The sequence below is a fragment of the Pituophis catenifer genome, unplaced genomic scaffold (genome assembly GCF_029215685.1).
Source record: "Pituophis catenifer annectens isolate HBS135680 unplaced genomic scaffold, rPitCat1.0.hap2 SCAF_1, whole genome shotgun sequence".
NCBI classification, from domain to species: domain Eukaryota; kingdom Metazoa; phylum Chordata; class Lepidosauria; order Squamata; family Colubridae; genus Pituophis; species Pituophis catenifer.
Genome location: NW_027256881.1, coordinates 284,346,939 through 284,361,811, shown reverse-complemented (window position 1 = coordinate 284,361,811; position 14,873 = coordinate 284,346,939). Strand labels below are relative to the sequence as shown.

The 14,873-nt window shown below is 43.5% G+C and overlaps 1 protein-coding gene across 3 annotated transcripts in view; it reads right to left on the bottom strand.

Annotated features, from left to right (window-relative positions):
• The window catches only part of INO80 (INO80 complex ATPase subunit), an 84,047-nt gene that overhangs the window by 29,226 nt on the left and 39,948 nt on the right, over nt 1-14,873 (bottom strand). For all 3 annotated transcript variants that reach the window (XM_070940004.1, XM_070940013.1, XM_070940021.1), the window contains 5 exons: nt 13,094-13,221; nt 10,868-10,962; nt 9,540-9,612; nt 8,555-8,713; nt 6,269-6,371 (listed from right to left, as the gene is read on the bottom strand). In XM_070940004.1, coding sequence (XP_070796105.1) covers nt 6,269-6,371; nt 8,555-8,713; nt 9,540-9,612; nt 10,868-10,962; nt 13,094-13,221 — 558 coding nt within the window. The remainder of the gene's footprint in view (nt 1-6,268; nt 6,372-8,554; nt 8,714-9,539; nt 9,613-10,867; nt 10,963-13,093; nt 13,222-14,873) is intronic.

Sequence of the window (14,873 nt, the reverse complement as noted above, 5' to 3'; positions counted from 1 at the left end):
TGGCGAAAAGGACTACCAGTGACACGACCATGATGAATTAATAACCATAACTTTATTAACAACAATATTCAACCTGTTCAAACTGAGAAAACGGGGAAAATTCCCACCGGGCAGGAAGCCCAAATGTACGGGCGGGACTGGATAGTGTACGCAGCGCCCAGAAAAGGGACGTTCAGGTAAGACAACGTCCATTTTCCTGTGCGCTGCTCCCACTATCCAGGAATGGGATATACCCAAGCTTAAATCTCCAGGGTGGGGGGCTGACTGCCCGCTGGGTCCATTCCAGTCGCGACCCGCTGGAGCACCCGGCGACCGAATGCCGCCTCGGCTGAATCGTAGGTGTCGATCTTGTAGTGCCGGATAAAAGGCGACACGGAGGACCAGGTTGCTGCTCTGCAGATGTCGGCAACAGAGGCCTGAGTGGCCCAGGCTGCCGAGGTGGCCGCGCTCCTAGTTGAGTGTGGAAGAATGTTGGCCGGTAGAGGCTTGGAGTTCAGGTCATAAGATAGCTCGATGCAAGCTCTGATCCATCTGCTAACCGTGGGAGCTGAAATCTTCTGGCCCATGGACGCTGGGTTGAAAGAGACCAGGAGGGCTTCTGTGCGACGGAAGGTTGCCGTTCTGCGTATGTACGTCTGGATCGCTCGCCGGACATCAAGGGTGTGCCAGCGCTTCTCCCTGTGGTCCTTTGGTGACGGGCAGAAGTCCGGCAGAATAAGTTCCTGGGCTCGGTGGAACCAGGAGTTCACTTTTGGGATGAAGGTCGGGTCCAGCCGGAGGACCACCGAAGAGGCTTTGAAAATGCAGAGGTCTTTACGCACGGACAGTGCTGCTAATTCTGATACTCGCCTTGCTGAGGTGATTGCTAGGAGGAAGGTCACCTTGAGAGTTAGGTGCTTGAGGGTGGCTAAGTCTAGTGGTTCGAAGGGAGGGCCTGTCAGGGCCTGTAGTACTAGAGATAGATCCCAAGATGGGTAACGGTGTACCGTTGGTGGGTGCAAGTTTGTTGCCCCGTGCAGGAACTCCCTGATACGCGGGTGATGTGATAAAGTCCGGTATGGAGCGCAGGAGACGACCGTCGATAGGGCTGCGGTCTGACGCCTTAGGGTCGCTGGGGCCAGCCCCTTGTCTAACCCTGACTGTAGGAACAATAGAATGTCTTGAATCGTGGCCCTGGTGGGATCCACATGGTGTACGGCACTCCAGCTGCAGAAGGCCCTCCAGGAGGCCTCGTAGATACGAGTTGTTGACGGGCGTCTGGCCGCCTGAATAGTGCTGACTACGCTGTCAGGTAGATTGTCCTTCTTTAGGATGACCCGCTCAAGTGCCAGACGGCTAATTGGAGCCACTGAGGCTCTGGGTGGTTGACCTCGCCTTGGCATAGTACAATCTGATGGGGTGGAATCACCCATGGTTGCTCCACCGACAGGGCCACCAGGTCTGCGAACCACGGCCTTCGAGGCCAGTTTGGAGCCACCAGGAGCAGATCGGCCTTCTCTGCCAGTAACTTTCGAATCAGGCGAGGGATCAACGGGACCGGAGGGAAGGCATACAGAAGTCCCGTCGGCCACTTGCAATGGAGGGCGTCGTGGTCCTCTGCTTGTGGTGTCGGGTACCGAGACACGAAACGAGGGAGTTGGGCGTTGGTTGGAGACGCAAATAGGTCCACCCCTGTTTCCCGAATTTGGAGGTTAGCTTGCTGAAGAGGCGAGGGTGGAGTTGCCACTCTGCCTGGTCTATTGTTGTTCGACTGAGCCAGTCTGCTCTTAGATTGGCCGACCCCGAGATGTGGTCTGCTTTGATCGATAGCAGGTGTTTCTCTGCCCACTCGAATAGGGCCTCTGATTCCAGCATCAGGGAGCGGGATCTCGTGCCTCCCTCTTTGTTTACGTGCGCCTTGGCCGAGATGTTGTCCGTCAGGACCAGCACGTGCCGGCCCTGCAGCGTGGCCTGGAAGTGGCGTAGTGCTAATCTGATCGCCCGGAGTTCCAGCAGGTTGATGCTGCTGTGCTGCTCGGCTCTGGACCACTGGCCCTGTGCCACCCCGTTGTGCAGGTGTGCTCCCCACCCCCGCAGGCTCGCATCTGTGGTGAGGATCAATCTGTCCGGGTCTAGGAACTCTGACCCCTTGAGGAGTGCGGTGGAAGTCCACCATCTGAGGGAGAGACGCACCCTGGTGGGGAGTTGAACCTTGTGTTTGGAGTTGGACCTCCCCGAACGTTGGAACGGGAGGAGAAACCACTGGAGGGCCCTCGAATGTTTGCGTGCCCACGGCACGATGCCGAAGCAGGAGACCATCTTTCCCAGTAGGCATGATAGTTGCAGAAGAGAGGCCCTCCTTCCTGACAGAATCTGAAGGGTCAGTTGCTGGAGACTCTGGACCCTGTCCGGGGATAAGAAGACCTGGCCCCTGGCGGAGTCTATCACTGTGCCTAGGTGGAGAATCCGTGTGGACGGTTGAAGGTGACTCTTCTCGAGGTTGATTGTGAAACCGTGGTTTCGAAAAGCTTCGAGGACTAGGTGCGAGTCCCTGGCCGCTTGGTCGTGAGACGATGAGAGTATCAGGATGTCGTCCAAGTAACAGAGAATTCGGACCGGGATGGTTCGAAGCCTGGCTGCCACCACCGCCACTAGCTTGGTGAAAGTGCGGGGAGCTGACGATAGCCCGAAGGGCATGGCACGGTACTGAAAGTGTTGGCCTCCGTATTCGAACCTCAGGTACTGTCTGTGGTCCGGGTGGATAGGGACGTGGAGGTAGGCTTCTCGAAGGTCGACTGACTGGAGGAGGTCCCCCCGTCTCACCCCCATTAGAATAGACTGTAGCGAGTGCATTTTGAACCTGTGATAGTGCACCGACAGGTTCAACTTCTTTAGGTTCAGAATGGCCCTCCATCCTCCCGAGTTCTTGGGGACTAAGAATAGGCTTGAATAGAACCCGGAGCCCTGGTGGGCTGGTGGTACTGACTCTATGGCTCTGATCTCTCGCAGATGCTTTAATTCTTGGGACATTAGAGCTTGTAGCTCGGAGGACTGTGGGGCCGGGCACCGCACGAAGCGCTGAGGCGGCAGCCCTGCAAATTCTATTGATAATCCCAATGAGATGGTGCGCCTTACCCACGAGTCCGATGTTGACCGGGCCCATTGGCGGTGAAAGAGATGTAGCCTTCCCCCTATGGGCCCCTCGGTCTTGGAGTCACTTCCCCCTTCTGGCGGGTTTGAAGCCTGCCCCCCGGAAAGGTCTTCTGGAATGTTGGTTCCTGCCCCGGTCTCGGAACTGCTGTCTGTCATGTGGTCTGTCGCCTCCCATATAATTGGAGCGGTGTGGGAAGGACCCCCTGGGTCCTGGGCCAGGCCGAAAGGGCTGTTGGGCTGGATACGGGGAGTACCTCCGCTCTTGGCGGCGGTAGGCCGACGGCAGTACCTTCCTCTTGTCCTTGTCTTCCACGAGGACAGGATCTAGAGCTGCTCCAAAAAGATTTGGTGCCTTGTAGGGAGCTGAGGCCAGCTTCCATTTAGCTTTAAGGTCCGCTTTCCAGGGCCTGAGCCAGAACAGCCTCCTAGTCGTGACGGTGGAGGCTAGGGCCCTTGAGGCGAACTTTGCCGAGTTCAGGGAGGCATCAGAGGCGTACTCGGTGGCCGCAATGATCTTGTTGATATCTTGTTGCAGCCTGGTGTCTTCTGGAGGGAGCCTTTCTTGCATCTGGCGTAGCCAAATGAGGGCCGCTCTATTGAAGAAGGAGGTGGCTGTGGCTGTTTTGATCGCCCAGGCTACCGCCTGGTGTGTTTTACGAAAAGACCACTCCGTCCTCTTCTCCTCCGCTTTGAGCCCGTCCAGTGCCTCAGTGGAAACTGGCGATGGGGATGAGAGTGCTGCGACCGGTTGGTCCACTGTCGGGAGAAGTAGCAGATCCTCTAGCTCCGGGGCTGAGCAGTAGAGCTTCTTGTCCAGGCTGCTTGGTGTAGTTTGAGAGGCTGGTTGCCCCCAGGCGTTTTGGATAACTTCAGAGAACAGCTGTGGACAGGGAATGCTGTCCTTTTCCTGTTTGGATGGCTTGAAGAGGGCATCGTGGGGCCCCACTGCAGGAGGTGGGGCTGGGTTCACGTCCCCTGGCACCCCCAGGTTAGTTGTGAGTCGAGCCTTGTGCAGGAGCGATCTAAACAGTGCTGGCCGGAAGAGCCCAGTGAAAGCGGGAGTGTCTGGGTTTAGGCCTTCGTCCTCCGAGAACTCGATGTCCTCTGGGGCGCCCTCTGCTTGATCTGAATCCTCAGACGAGGACTCTCGTGCTAGGGGCCCAGGTGTCTTGTTCTGGACTCGATGAGGATGAGACCCCTGGGCCTGTGCTGGTGGCATCGCCTGTTGCCAGCTGGCGGCTAAGAAGGATGAGAGGGCTGTGGAGAACATGGCTTGAAAATCCATTTGTGGTGGCGGGGCCCCCTGTGTTTCAGCGCCCGGTGCCGGGCTGCGTGATGAGGCTGCAGGTGAGAAAGGTGTTGCCTCATTCCGGGCCGGGGCGGGAGTTCCGTCCCTCTGAGGCCCCTTCTCTGAAAGGACTGGGGTCGCCGGGGTCTGCATCAAGTCAGTCCAGGTGGCAATCGCTGAGTCTGACTCCCTAGGCGTGGGCGGAGCAGTGCTTTCTGGTCCTGGCCCCCTGTCGGGTGACATAGCCAGCGTCTTTTGGGCCTTGGCGCACTGTCTCTCGAGCGCCTGATGGCGTCTTTGAGCGTCCTTGTCTTGGAAGGTCAGCCCCGTCCCCGATTTGGACCTGTGGCTGGGCGCATCAGATCTCTTTCGGGCGCTCTTTTTGGATGATTTTGCCCCCTTGCGGGGTGGGCTCAATTCCAGGTCTGGGTCTGATGAGAAGGGGGAGTCAGCCATGATGACTGTAGGAAGCTTTGATCACTCTGCCCCGCAAGGTGAGATAAGCGCAGCTGAGAGCCCGAAGGTCTCACCAGCTAACTCTTATAACAACAGGCACCGCACTTGAGGAAGGCTGGGCTGAGCCTCTAAGGGGTGATGTAGAATTTAAGCCCCAAGATGGCGGCCCGCGTGGTCTTCAAGATGGCGGGCGCCACGTGGTGTGGGGCGGGTGCCTGTTGAAGGCGACGGACTTATGCTGGAGGCCCGAGGGTCCAGCCAGCTGCCGTGCCCTAATGCCGCTTGAATTTGATCCTTCGCAGCCCCGTGGGAGGTTTCTGTAGCCTAGCGGCGGCTGGCAGGGCTAGCCGGGCGAACCACGGCTGCACGCTGCTTTCCGGAGCGATCGGCTTGGATCCTAGCCGATCGCTCTCCTCCTCGCCCCACGTGGCCGCTGCCGGGGCTTCGAGCGCTTTTGAAAGTGGCGCCGGCTGCAGCGATCAAGGGAGGAGCGTTGCGAGGGCGGCTCGGCTTTCCGAGCCCGACGCCCAGCTGATCAGCGCTTTCCGGAGCGATCGGCTTGGATCCTAGCCGATCGCTCTCCTCCTCGCCCCACGCGGCAGCTGCTGGGGCTTCGAGCGCTTTGAAAGTGGCGCCGGCTGCAGCGATCGAAGGAGAAGCGCTGCGTGGGCGGCTCGGCTTTCCGAGTCCGGCGCCCAGCTGATCAGCGCTGCCGCTGAAGCGGCGATAGAAAAAAAGAGCAAGGAAGGCAGAAAACAAAATAACACCGGGGAAAGGAAATAATCAAAAATAAAGTAAAGTCCTATGCGCCCCTGAGGTAGGGGATGAGAGAGAGAAATAAAGAAAACCAGGAGACAAATACCTTTAAAAAAAGCAGGAGCTCCCAAGGAACATGTCAGCGTTTGCCAAGCAACTGAGCGAAGACTGGGGAATCATGGGAGTGGGGGTGTGGCTAGGCAGAGGGGAAAGGGGAAGTCCTTATTTTTAGTATTTTTTAACACTCAGTTGTTTGCCAAAGGCTGAAGCATTAACCCATTCCTGGATAGTGGGAGCAGCGCACAGGAAAAATGCCAATTTTCATTTAAGAATCATTTCGGCTATATTACATTGTTAAGTTTTAGCTAGATAATGAGCAACAGCAGCAAATGTCCTTCTTCTGTATTTGAAATGTATGAAGTTTAGACAGTCGGGGGTGGGGTGAATCTCACATTCTGTTTCAGAATATTCAGTGCTTGAATGCATATTGTGATCAAATGCCAAAATAAGATTTAATTCTGCAGCAAATTGAAGTCAAATTAATCCACCTCAAATTCTAGTACTTGTTCAAAATACCAAGAAAAATAGCAACATTGTCACACAAATGTGTTAGGTAGGAAAGAGGATTTAGCATACATTTTTTTTCAAGTTCCTCATCATCCAGAAGTAGACTAACAACTTCCTTTGGTTTCAAGGTGTCTGGTTTGAAATTGCCACCTGAAATCACCATCCTTTGAATCTAAAAACAAAACAAAACCCCAGGGTATTAATATTGGAGACAGCATTTGAATTTTAAGGCAGTATTTAGAGACCACAACATAACAAAGCACCTTTCAAAATGTATTGCAGACTAGACTGGGTATTTGTGAACACAGATTCTTCTTTGGGCCAGTCATTTTCTCTTAACCCAACCCACCTCACAAGGTTGTTGTTGTGGGGAAAATAGGAAAAAGGAGGAGGGTTGGATATGTTCACCACCTTGAGTTATTTGTAAAAATTATAAAAAGCAGGATACAAACAAACAAATAAATTTGAAATAAATATTATTACTATTATGATTATCAATATGTTGAAACTTTAAAAAACCTTTTCTGTACTAAAATCAACTGCAGCTTGATTATGTGATCCAAACCAGTCTAGCACATATTCGAATATGCATATGAACATCTATGACTAAATTCAGGTTCAAATAAAAATAAAAGGAGGCAGAGCATTGAGAAGTCAGTAACAATTGTGAGACCATTGTGACAAACCCTATAAACAAGAAGAAACAAAATATTCTGATAGTTGGTAAGATCTCCTTCTCATTACTAGAATAAATAGTCTGTAATTTCATTCTAGTCTTATGAAGAATCCCACTTTAAAGGAAAACAGGTGTATAACACAAAACAATGGGACATTGATGTTCTGAACAACCTATTCATCATACACATTGGATTGTAGCTATCACCATTTCCCATCAGCACATCCATTGGTTGTTCTGGCTGAAGGAAACAGAGGCTGTAGTTCAAAAGCATCAGACTGAGGTAAATCTGGAATAGTCTGAAGGGTACAATGCAACCACCTTGCTAAAATCAAACATGTTTCAAATTGATCAGTGTCAAAATTAGAATTCAATCTTAGAACGTTACATATGTATATCAACTCAACTTTTCTAACAGATTATATATATTAATAAATATAAGTAATAGAGAAAAAATTGGTCATTATTGGAGAACACACCTTGTGTTTCTCTGGTTCTGGACCTGCCTTTTTGTTACTTTACATATATATGCAAATATTACATAAATGCAAAATGACAAAGCTGTTTTTGCAGATGTATAATACATATTGTTTAAGACCTAAATAGCTTATGCAAGAGAACTAGTATGATGTAGTTAAGAGTCAGAAACTGTGTAAGTACTAATTCTGCCTTAGGTACTAAACCAGCTGGGTAACTGGGTCAGTCACTTTCTCAGACCTAGGAAGAAGGTAGGGTTAAAACTCTCACCAAGAAAGCTGCATGGACTTGTCCAGGCAATTGCCATGTTCATTATGCAAAGCACCCATTTTGCTTCTCTTTCTTGTTTAGTCACAGCAGATCTTGTTAGATCACTGTTGTTATAAATCTCATAGTACTGGCTATCTTATTCAGTGAGTCACTCACTTACGGTAACAGAGTTATCCTGCTTGTGCCACATGGCTTCTGTTGGCATCTACACTCTGCACAATTCTCTATAGAAAGGCCTCTTGGTAATGCCACTGTATACCCATGTCAACCACAGATCGCTTGCTGCAATCTCCAATGAAAGGCTTGCTGGATAATACTGCCTCACACTTGCTGCTTGGAATCTATAGGTAATGTTAGCTTTAACAGCATAAATGAGAGGCTCCTTCACCAAGACTGTGAAAGAGTTATATATACCAGATGCAACATGAGCTGGTAACAAACTAGGATGACTCCCTTTATCACCAGCTGAGCAAGTCACTCTGTAAAAGCGAAGCTGCCATGAAAAAGCCATGAAGAGCCTAGGAAACCTAATAAAATCTACAACTGAGCAAGGAGAAGGAGTAGATATACCCAGGGGCAATTGACCATTATGGGAAGAACAGCTTGTGGAAAGAAGAAAATGGCCACATGGTCCTGAGCCTAAGATCTTGTAATTTGCAGTTATCTGCTACTTTATAGAGCTACTAGTAGAGCAACGGCTCTACTAACTCTAATGATAACCAAATAAAAGTCACAAGATTTTGTCAAATAATAGGTTTCTACACAGCAGTTTTTGTAGTCAGAACTTTTAAATAAATGAATATACTTTTCTTCATACTGTGATTTTCCATCAGACATAAGTTCCTCTCACCAGAAACAAATGGTTTCCATCTCAATAGCAACAATTCCACTTCCCAGCTATCTCATATATAATTAATATTCTGGTCTCTTACCTCACTTTTTTCTTTAGCCCTTTGCAAGATGCGCTCCTCAATAGTGCCTTTACAAATCAGTCGATACACAGTGACTTGTTTTGTCTGACCCAACCTGTGAGCTCGATCCATAGCCTGTTGATCCACTGTTGGATTCCAGTCACTATCGTAGAAAATGACCTGTCAGGATATTTTTTAAACAAGTTACATATACAATAATTGTGAAATTATTCACAAGGATACTAGCCTATTTAGTGAGTTTTCAGGATGAAACTTCATTATTTTAAAGTTAATACATGGAAGATGCAAATTGCTGCACATCTTTTATTTGTGACACATTTATCACTTCAGAAAAAATCAAGGTAGATCTGCGATTGTTGTCAGTAAAGAATTTCTATCAGTTCAAAAACATGGAGAATGGAAGAAAAAGAAGAGCATATGGCTATGTGATCTTTGGTGATCACTTACTGGAGTGAAAGATCACCAGAACATTACTTATCTCTTCACCTTGAAGAAAGTGAAGTTAGTTGGAGCAGTACAAATAAACAGGAGAAAGGGAGTTATTATAGCTGATTTTTAGATATTAATCATTTTGTTATTATATTGATTCTTCAGGTTCTGGGAGAAAATGTTGAAAAGTTGTTTCTGCTTGTTCATCACAAGCAAAAGAAATATATCTTACTTTGCTGTAATGTAACTTGTAATAATATAATAGAAATGCTGGAGAAAGAAGTGTTACTACTGAGAACTGGTAAACTGAATGCATAGATGTCCTCTGTGTGGCAGTGCTTTTATTATTAAAATTCCCATTTTTGGTGTTGGTGTAATTTGATACTATAATTCACATAAAATTATAGTAGAAATAATATGCTACTACACTAATGAGATGAATTCCAGCTCTTATCTGGAAAAAATCTAGGTCTGCACCCTTAATTAATGGGATTTCCTACTTTAATGTCAACTGAGTGCAATTATAGAAAATTATCAAACCAATCTGTTTACTTACTGTATCAGCAGCTGTAAGATTAATGCCTAAACCACCAGCTCTCGTGCTTAGTAAGAAAACAAAAATATCATTCCTATAGAAATGGAAAAGAAACAGAGCTGTAATAATCACTTTACTGCACTACATTACATCATGACAGTCAGGAATCAAAATATTACATATATTCTTCTAATAAAACAGTGTAGGCTAGAGTTCTACATACATATAAAAGGAAGTGAGTTCCACATCAATGTGTAAAACAAAGGTGGGTAATGATCAATTTTAAGGACAAGTGATTCCTAGATCCATTTCTGTGGCTCTTAAGAGGTCCCATATTTTAAAATCACGCTGGAGCAAAATGAGTGTTTTCAACAGTACCAATTTTTTAACTTTTGAAAAACCAATTAGGAATGAAAACACCCAACAGAGTGAATGCATTTATTCTGAGTAAACATTCTCTCCCATCTCAAGTAACAGTTTAAAATAACAGGTTTAACTCCTCCTGTGATTTTCTGTCCAATTTTACATTAGATTGAAAGCACATCCTAATACAATAACTATTGTAGTTTTCTTTCTTTCTTTCATTAATTGCTTTCTAACTTGAATTCCCATTATGAAACATCATTTTGGGGGTGGGGCTTTTAACTGTTGCAGGCAGCACAGTGACATCGCTGTGATATCAACAGAGTGGCCAGTCTGAAATGTTGGCTCCTGTGTTTCCACATTATTTGTGGTTCTGGTGGAAAATTCAAGACACAAAATATTGTAGACATGCTAAGCCAGAGCAAAACACATTTATTTTTCTTATTTTAACAGTAACAAAAATGGGGCGGGGGGGGGGGGAGAAATGTACTACACAAATGAATTGTCGTCATTTTTTGGTGGCAAGCTCAAAACAACAATCTCGAATCTTGAAAGGGGGCATTTCAAATTTACAGTAGCACTAAGTTCAAATGTTCCTCATGCCACTATTATAGTGGTTATGCAACTACTCTCATTGAATTGCTCTGTGGATCTTGGCTGCATGACATTTTTAAAAAAGAGTTATAGTTCTGCAAATCATATATTTGATAATATACTGGCATTCCTCTCTTCCTTCTCAGAGGCTCTCAATAGTCACAATATTCATGTTTGCTGTTAGAATGATTGATAATATAATAAAAGTGGGAAATCAGAGAAGCCCTTTATATGTTAATGAAATAGAACAATGAGCTTTGGCCCATTCAGCAAAATAAAAAAGTCTCAACACAAGGATTTTATATAGTGGGTGGAAGCTTCTTCCTTGGGAGTTAGGTAAGCACTTGTTAACATATCATTACTATATTTAAATAGGAGGAGGGGAAACATACCTGTTCTGAAAGTCAGCTACCATATCTCTTCTTTCTGAAATTTTCGAGGAGCCATCTAGCCGCATATATGTATGCTTCCTATAAACCATATATTCCTAAACAACAACAAAACAAGAAGCTCCAGTCCATTTGCAATTTGTAGCATTTAGAGTCGTTCCTAGAGAACGGAGTTGCATGAAATTATTTTAAAAATGTGCAAAATGAAACCTGACTGCCAAGAACACAGTAGTTTTTATTTTGTATTTTATGTATGTTAAATTAAATCATAGAAGATGAACATGTTCTATTGATTTAAAAAATCCTTCAATGATAAAACTTATATTAATAGCATTTAGGGTAAATTTAAAAACATTTTTTAAGGTCAAGGTTATGAAATATTAATATTTTTTAAATTACCTACACCAAAACCAGAAACCCAAAATAAAAACAAATTCTTATTTAAAGTCAAAACCACAAAATTGGGCTGAAAATAATTTTTTACTTATAAAAGTATATTTGTTTTAAAATTATCCATTTTAATACTTAACTTTGCCTACAAATAAAACAGAATACTGGATAATATATAGGATTTCACTGACACAGCCAACCCAAATTTCTGCCAATTGAAGCTGCTTTTTAACACACCAGGTACTCTTGATGTGCTCTTTTCCTAACACTCAAATAAAAACTAGCCATCTTCTTGTAAAGGTGAAGGTATGCCTATACAAGATTTGGTTACTGGAGGACCCGAGATACTGGCTAAGTAATTATTTCAGACCTCTGCACATCACCAGCAAATATAAGTTTATAAAACTTATAGGGCTGCCTGATTACATAAAGACTCTGGACAACATACAACATTAAAAACAAAAAGAACCAATATAACAAATTAAAGAATTAAGGGGCTCCAGAACAAGGGGAAAAAACATTCAAATTTATATGTAGAATCAAATAAGCAGCTCACCATATACCCTACACCACAATCTGGTGGAAAAACTATATTTTAATTTTAAGTAGAATTGGGGCGGAGGCCAGATGGATCTCCAGGGGAATATTATTTAGAAGGTAGACACTGCATGACAATGTTTAATTTTACAGATTCCAAAAGTTTTCATCACCTATCAGAAAATATGTTAAGCTTTCTCTGAGGAAAAGATGTATACCAGGGAATTTATCTTAAATGAGCTGAATATGGGCATGGAGTAAAGAGAAGGGCTGAGGCTAATTAAGGCCTAATGTAGTATCTTGGCTCATCAGCAATATCTGGACCAATAAACACTTAAGACTATTGAACTATTTTTTAAAAAACAAGCTAAGTATTCAGGATAATAACAACAAAACAATAATTACACTGCTTCAAGAACTTTTGTCAAAATAGTAGAAAAAAGAGATACCGATAAAATATTAATAGAATATTTCTATTAAAATCACTTGGACATCTTTTCACTAAGCCTGTTAAGTAGAAGCGGTCACTGTGACATCAGAAACACTAATTTTGTAAAATAATAAAATCCATCTTAAATGGAGAAAAATTGTTTATTGAGGCAACTAAAACACTGAGTCATCCTCTTATCCACTGGGAATGACAAAGACAATAAAAATCTGTACACTACCCAAATATTCAACTCAAAGATAAATACCTGAATGTTCATCAAAGCAATTCATTTAGAATATAATCCATTGGCTCTTTAATAAAAAGAAAACAGCCAGGATTGAATATATGAAACATAGTTACGGTTACAGGTCAATTTACGACTATAATTGAGCCCAAAATTTCTGTTGCTAAGTGAGACAGTTGTTAAATGAATTTTGCCTCATTTTGTAACCTTTGTCGCTACTATTGTTAAGTGAATCACTGTAGGAGTGAAGTTAGTAACATAGTTGTTAAGTGAAACTGTCTTCCCCATTGTCAGATTACAAAAGGTGATCACATGACCCTGAGACATTGCAACCGTCATAAATATGAGTCAGTTGCCAAATGTCGAAGTTTGATCACATGACCACAGGAGGGCTGCAACAGTTTATAAGTGTGAAAAACGGTGATAAGTCACTTTTTAAGTTGTAACTTTGAACAGTCACTAAATGAATGGTTGTAACTTGAGGACCACCTACCTATACTATTAATCCCACTGTAATAGCTACTGGTACTAATTCTGTCCTAGCAATAAAATAACTCTACTCATAAATCACTATTCTTTTCCTGAGCCATGGAGTCTAACGTTCCCACTGGAAAGTTGATATTCCTACCTCCAATAAGTCAATCATCCGTGTCATCTGAGAGTAGATAAGGACTCTGTGTCCTTGAGATTTTAGCCTTGTCAATAGAACATCAAGAGCATAAAGCTTTCCACTGTCTGTGATCAAGCTCTCTTTGTCTAAAGGAAGAAGGAAAATATAACATGATTTTTGTCCTGTTACATATAATTCAATTAGGTTTACTAATATCATGTCTTAAATCTGGAGGCAGCCTTCAACGAGTGAAAAACCTACTATCTGGGGAAGGCTTTATCCTTTTGACCCTATTTTATCTGCTTCCAGTAAAAAATGACTTCTGTGTGTAATTTTTCAGTGTAAAAATATACATTATAAATCAAAGACCTTTTGTTTTCTGTACAATACTTGTAATAGTTAACAATCCATCTGCCTTATGACACAAATTTGTATTATTAAGTAACGACTCAGTCTGTCTTCAGTTCATTCAAAGGAAGAAGAATTTTAGCTGCGTTTAATTAAACTTGATTTTGAAATTAGGGGGAATTTAGGCTGTTATTCTTTGTGCAAAAAGCACCATTAAGAATAATGTAAAAATAGATAGTCAAAAATGCTAAAACTTGGCTTCCAGCAGTTGCCTTCCTCTCATAGTGGTCCGCAGGGCACAATGGGGTCAATGAGGAACTAGCTAGCTCTCATAGTAAACAGCCAGTGAAGTTGGTGCTTTTTATCGATGCAAAAAGGACTCAGACACTTCCTGCCATTTAATCTAAAACCATTTTTCTTTCAAAGAACAGGAAAAGCTTTAAGAGATTCCCACAGTGATCGTAATAGGGAACAGTGATTGAGAGAGAAGGGCAGAGTTAACTGCAACAGCAGCTGTTTTGCTGCTCATTTGGATAATCCCTACAACTTTGCAGCTTGAGTTAAAAATCTAAACTGAATTACTCTTTAATTCAATTTCAACACTAAGCATAATCCCAAAGATACCTGAATTTAATTCTGTGCTATTTCTTTCTTAATAGTTCTTTACAATTCTCAATAAACGTCCATAACTTATCTTAGTATCAACTTGTTCTAGCTTAGTATTCTTGCTGTTTGTTTTCTTTACTGTGCAGTTTTACTATTTTAGTTTTGTACTACAACTATGTTTTGAAACATAATGAAAAAATATGACTGGAGAATTTTTATTAAAAGTTTGTATTTTACTCAATGAAACAGAAATAAGACCTCCCACTGTACACTATTTAGTGTTGTGTAGTGTACTAATGCCTTTTAACAGAATTTGTTAGATGGAAAAGGTGCTACCAAGTGCCTGATATTTTGCCTCAGTTAAAAAAAATACCATCCAAAATGTGCCAGCAATAAACTGGAGATAATACTGTGCACCATTTTTAAATTTTTCTTTTTTGATTTTAAGATACATTTATTCCATTTTTATTTTTACACCTATGATCATTATTCAAACCCACTTATTCCCAATGCTAAAAGTTCACCTTAATCAGCTATCATATATTTATTGGTCTGAACTGATTAAAATGCTGCAGGAGTAATTTGACACTACAAAAACATAACATAAATTTATTAACATATCAAACTTTGATTTACTAACAGTGGTATGTAAATGAATGAATGTGCATCAAGTAATATCTCTTTTCAAATTCATTCTATACTTGCTCAAGACAATGTTTATTCTATACACAGCTTTCAGTAGACTTTGACATGGAAGGACAGAGTACAAATGGCAAAATAAATAAAATGGAATGTAATGAGCTGCAGGCAGCTTTACTATTCATCTGCACATACTGATATATGT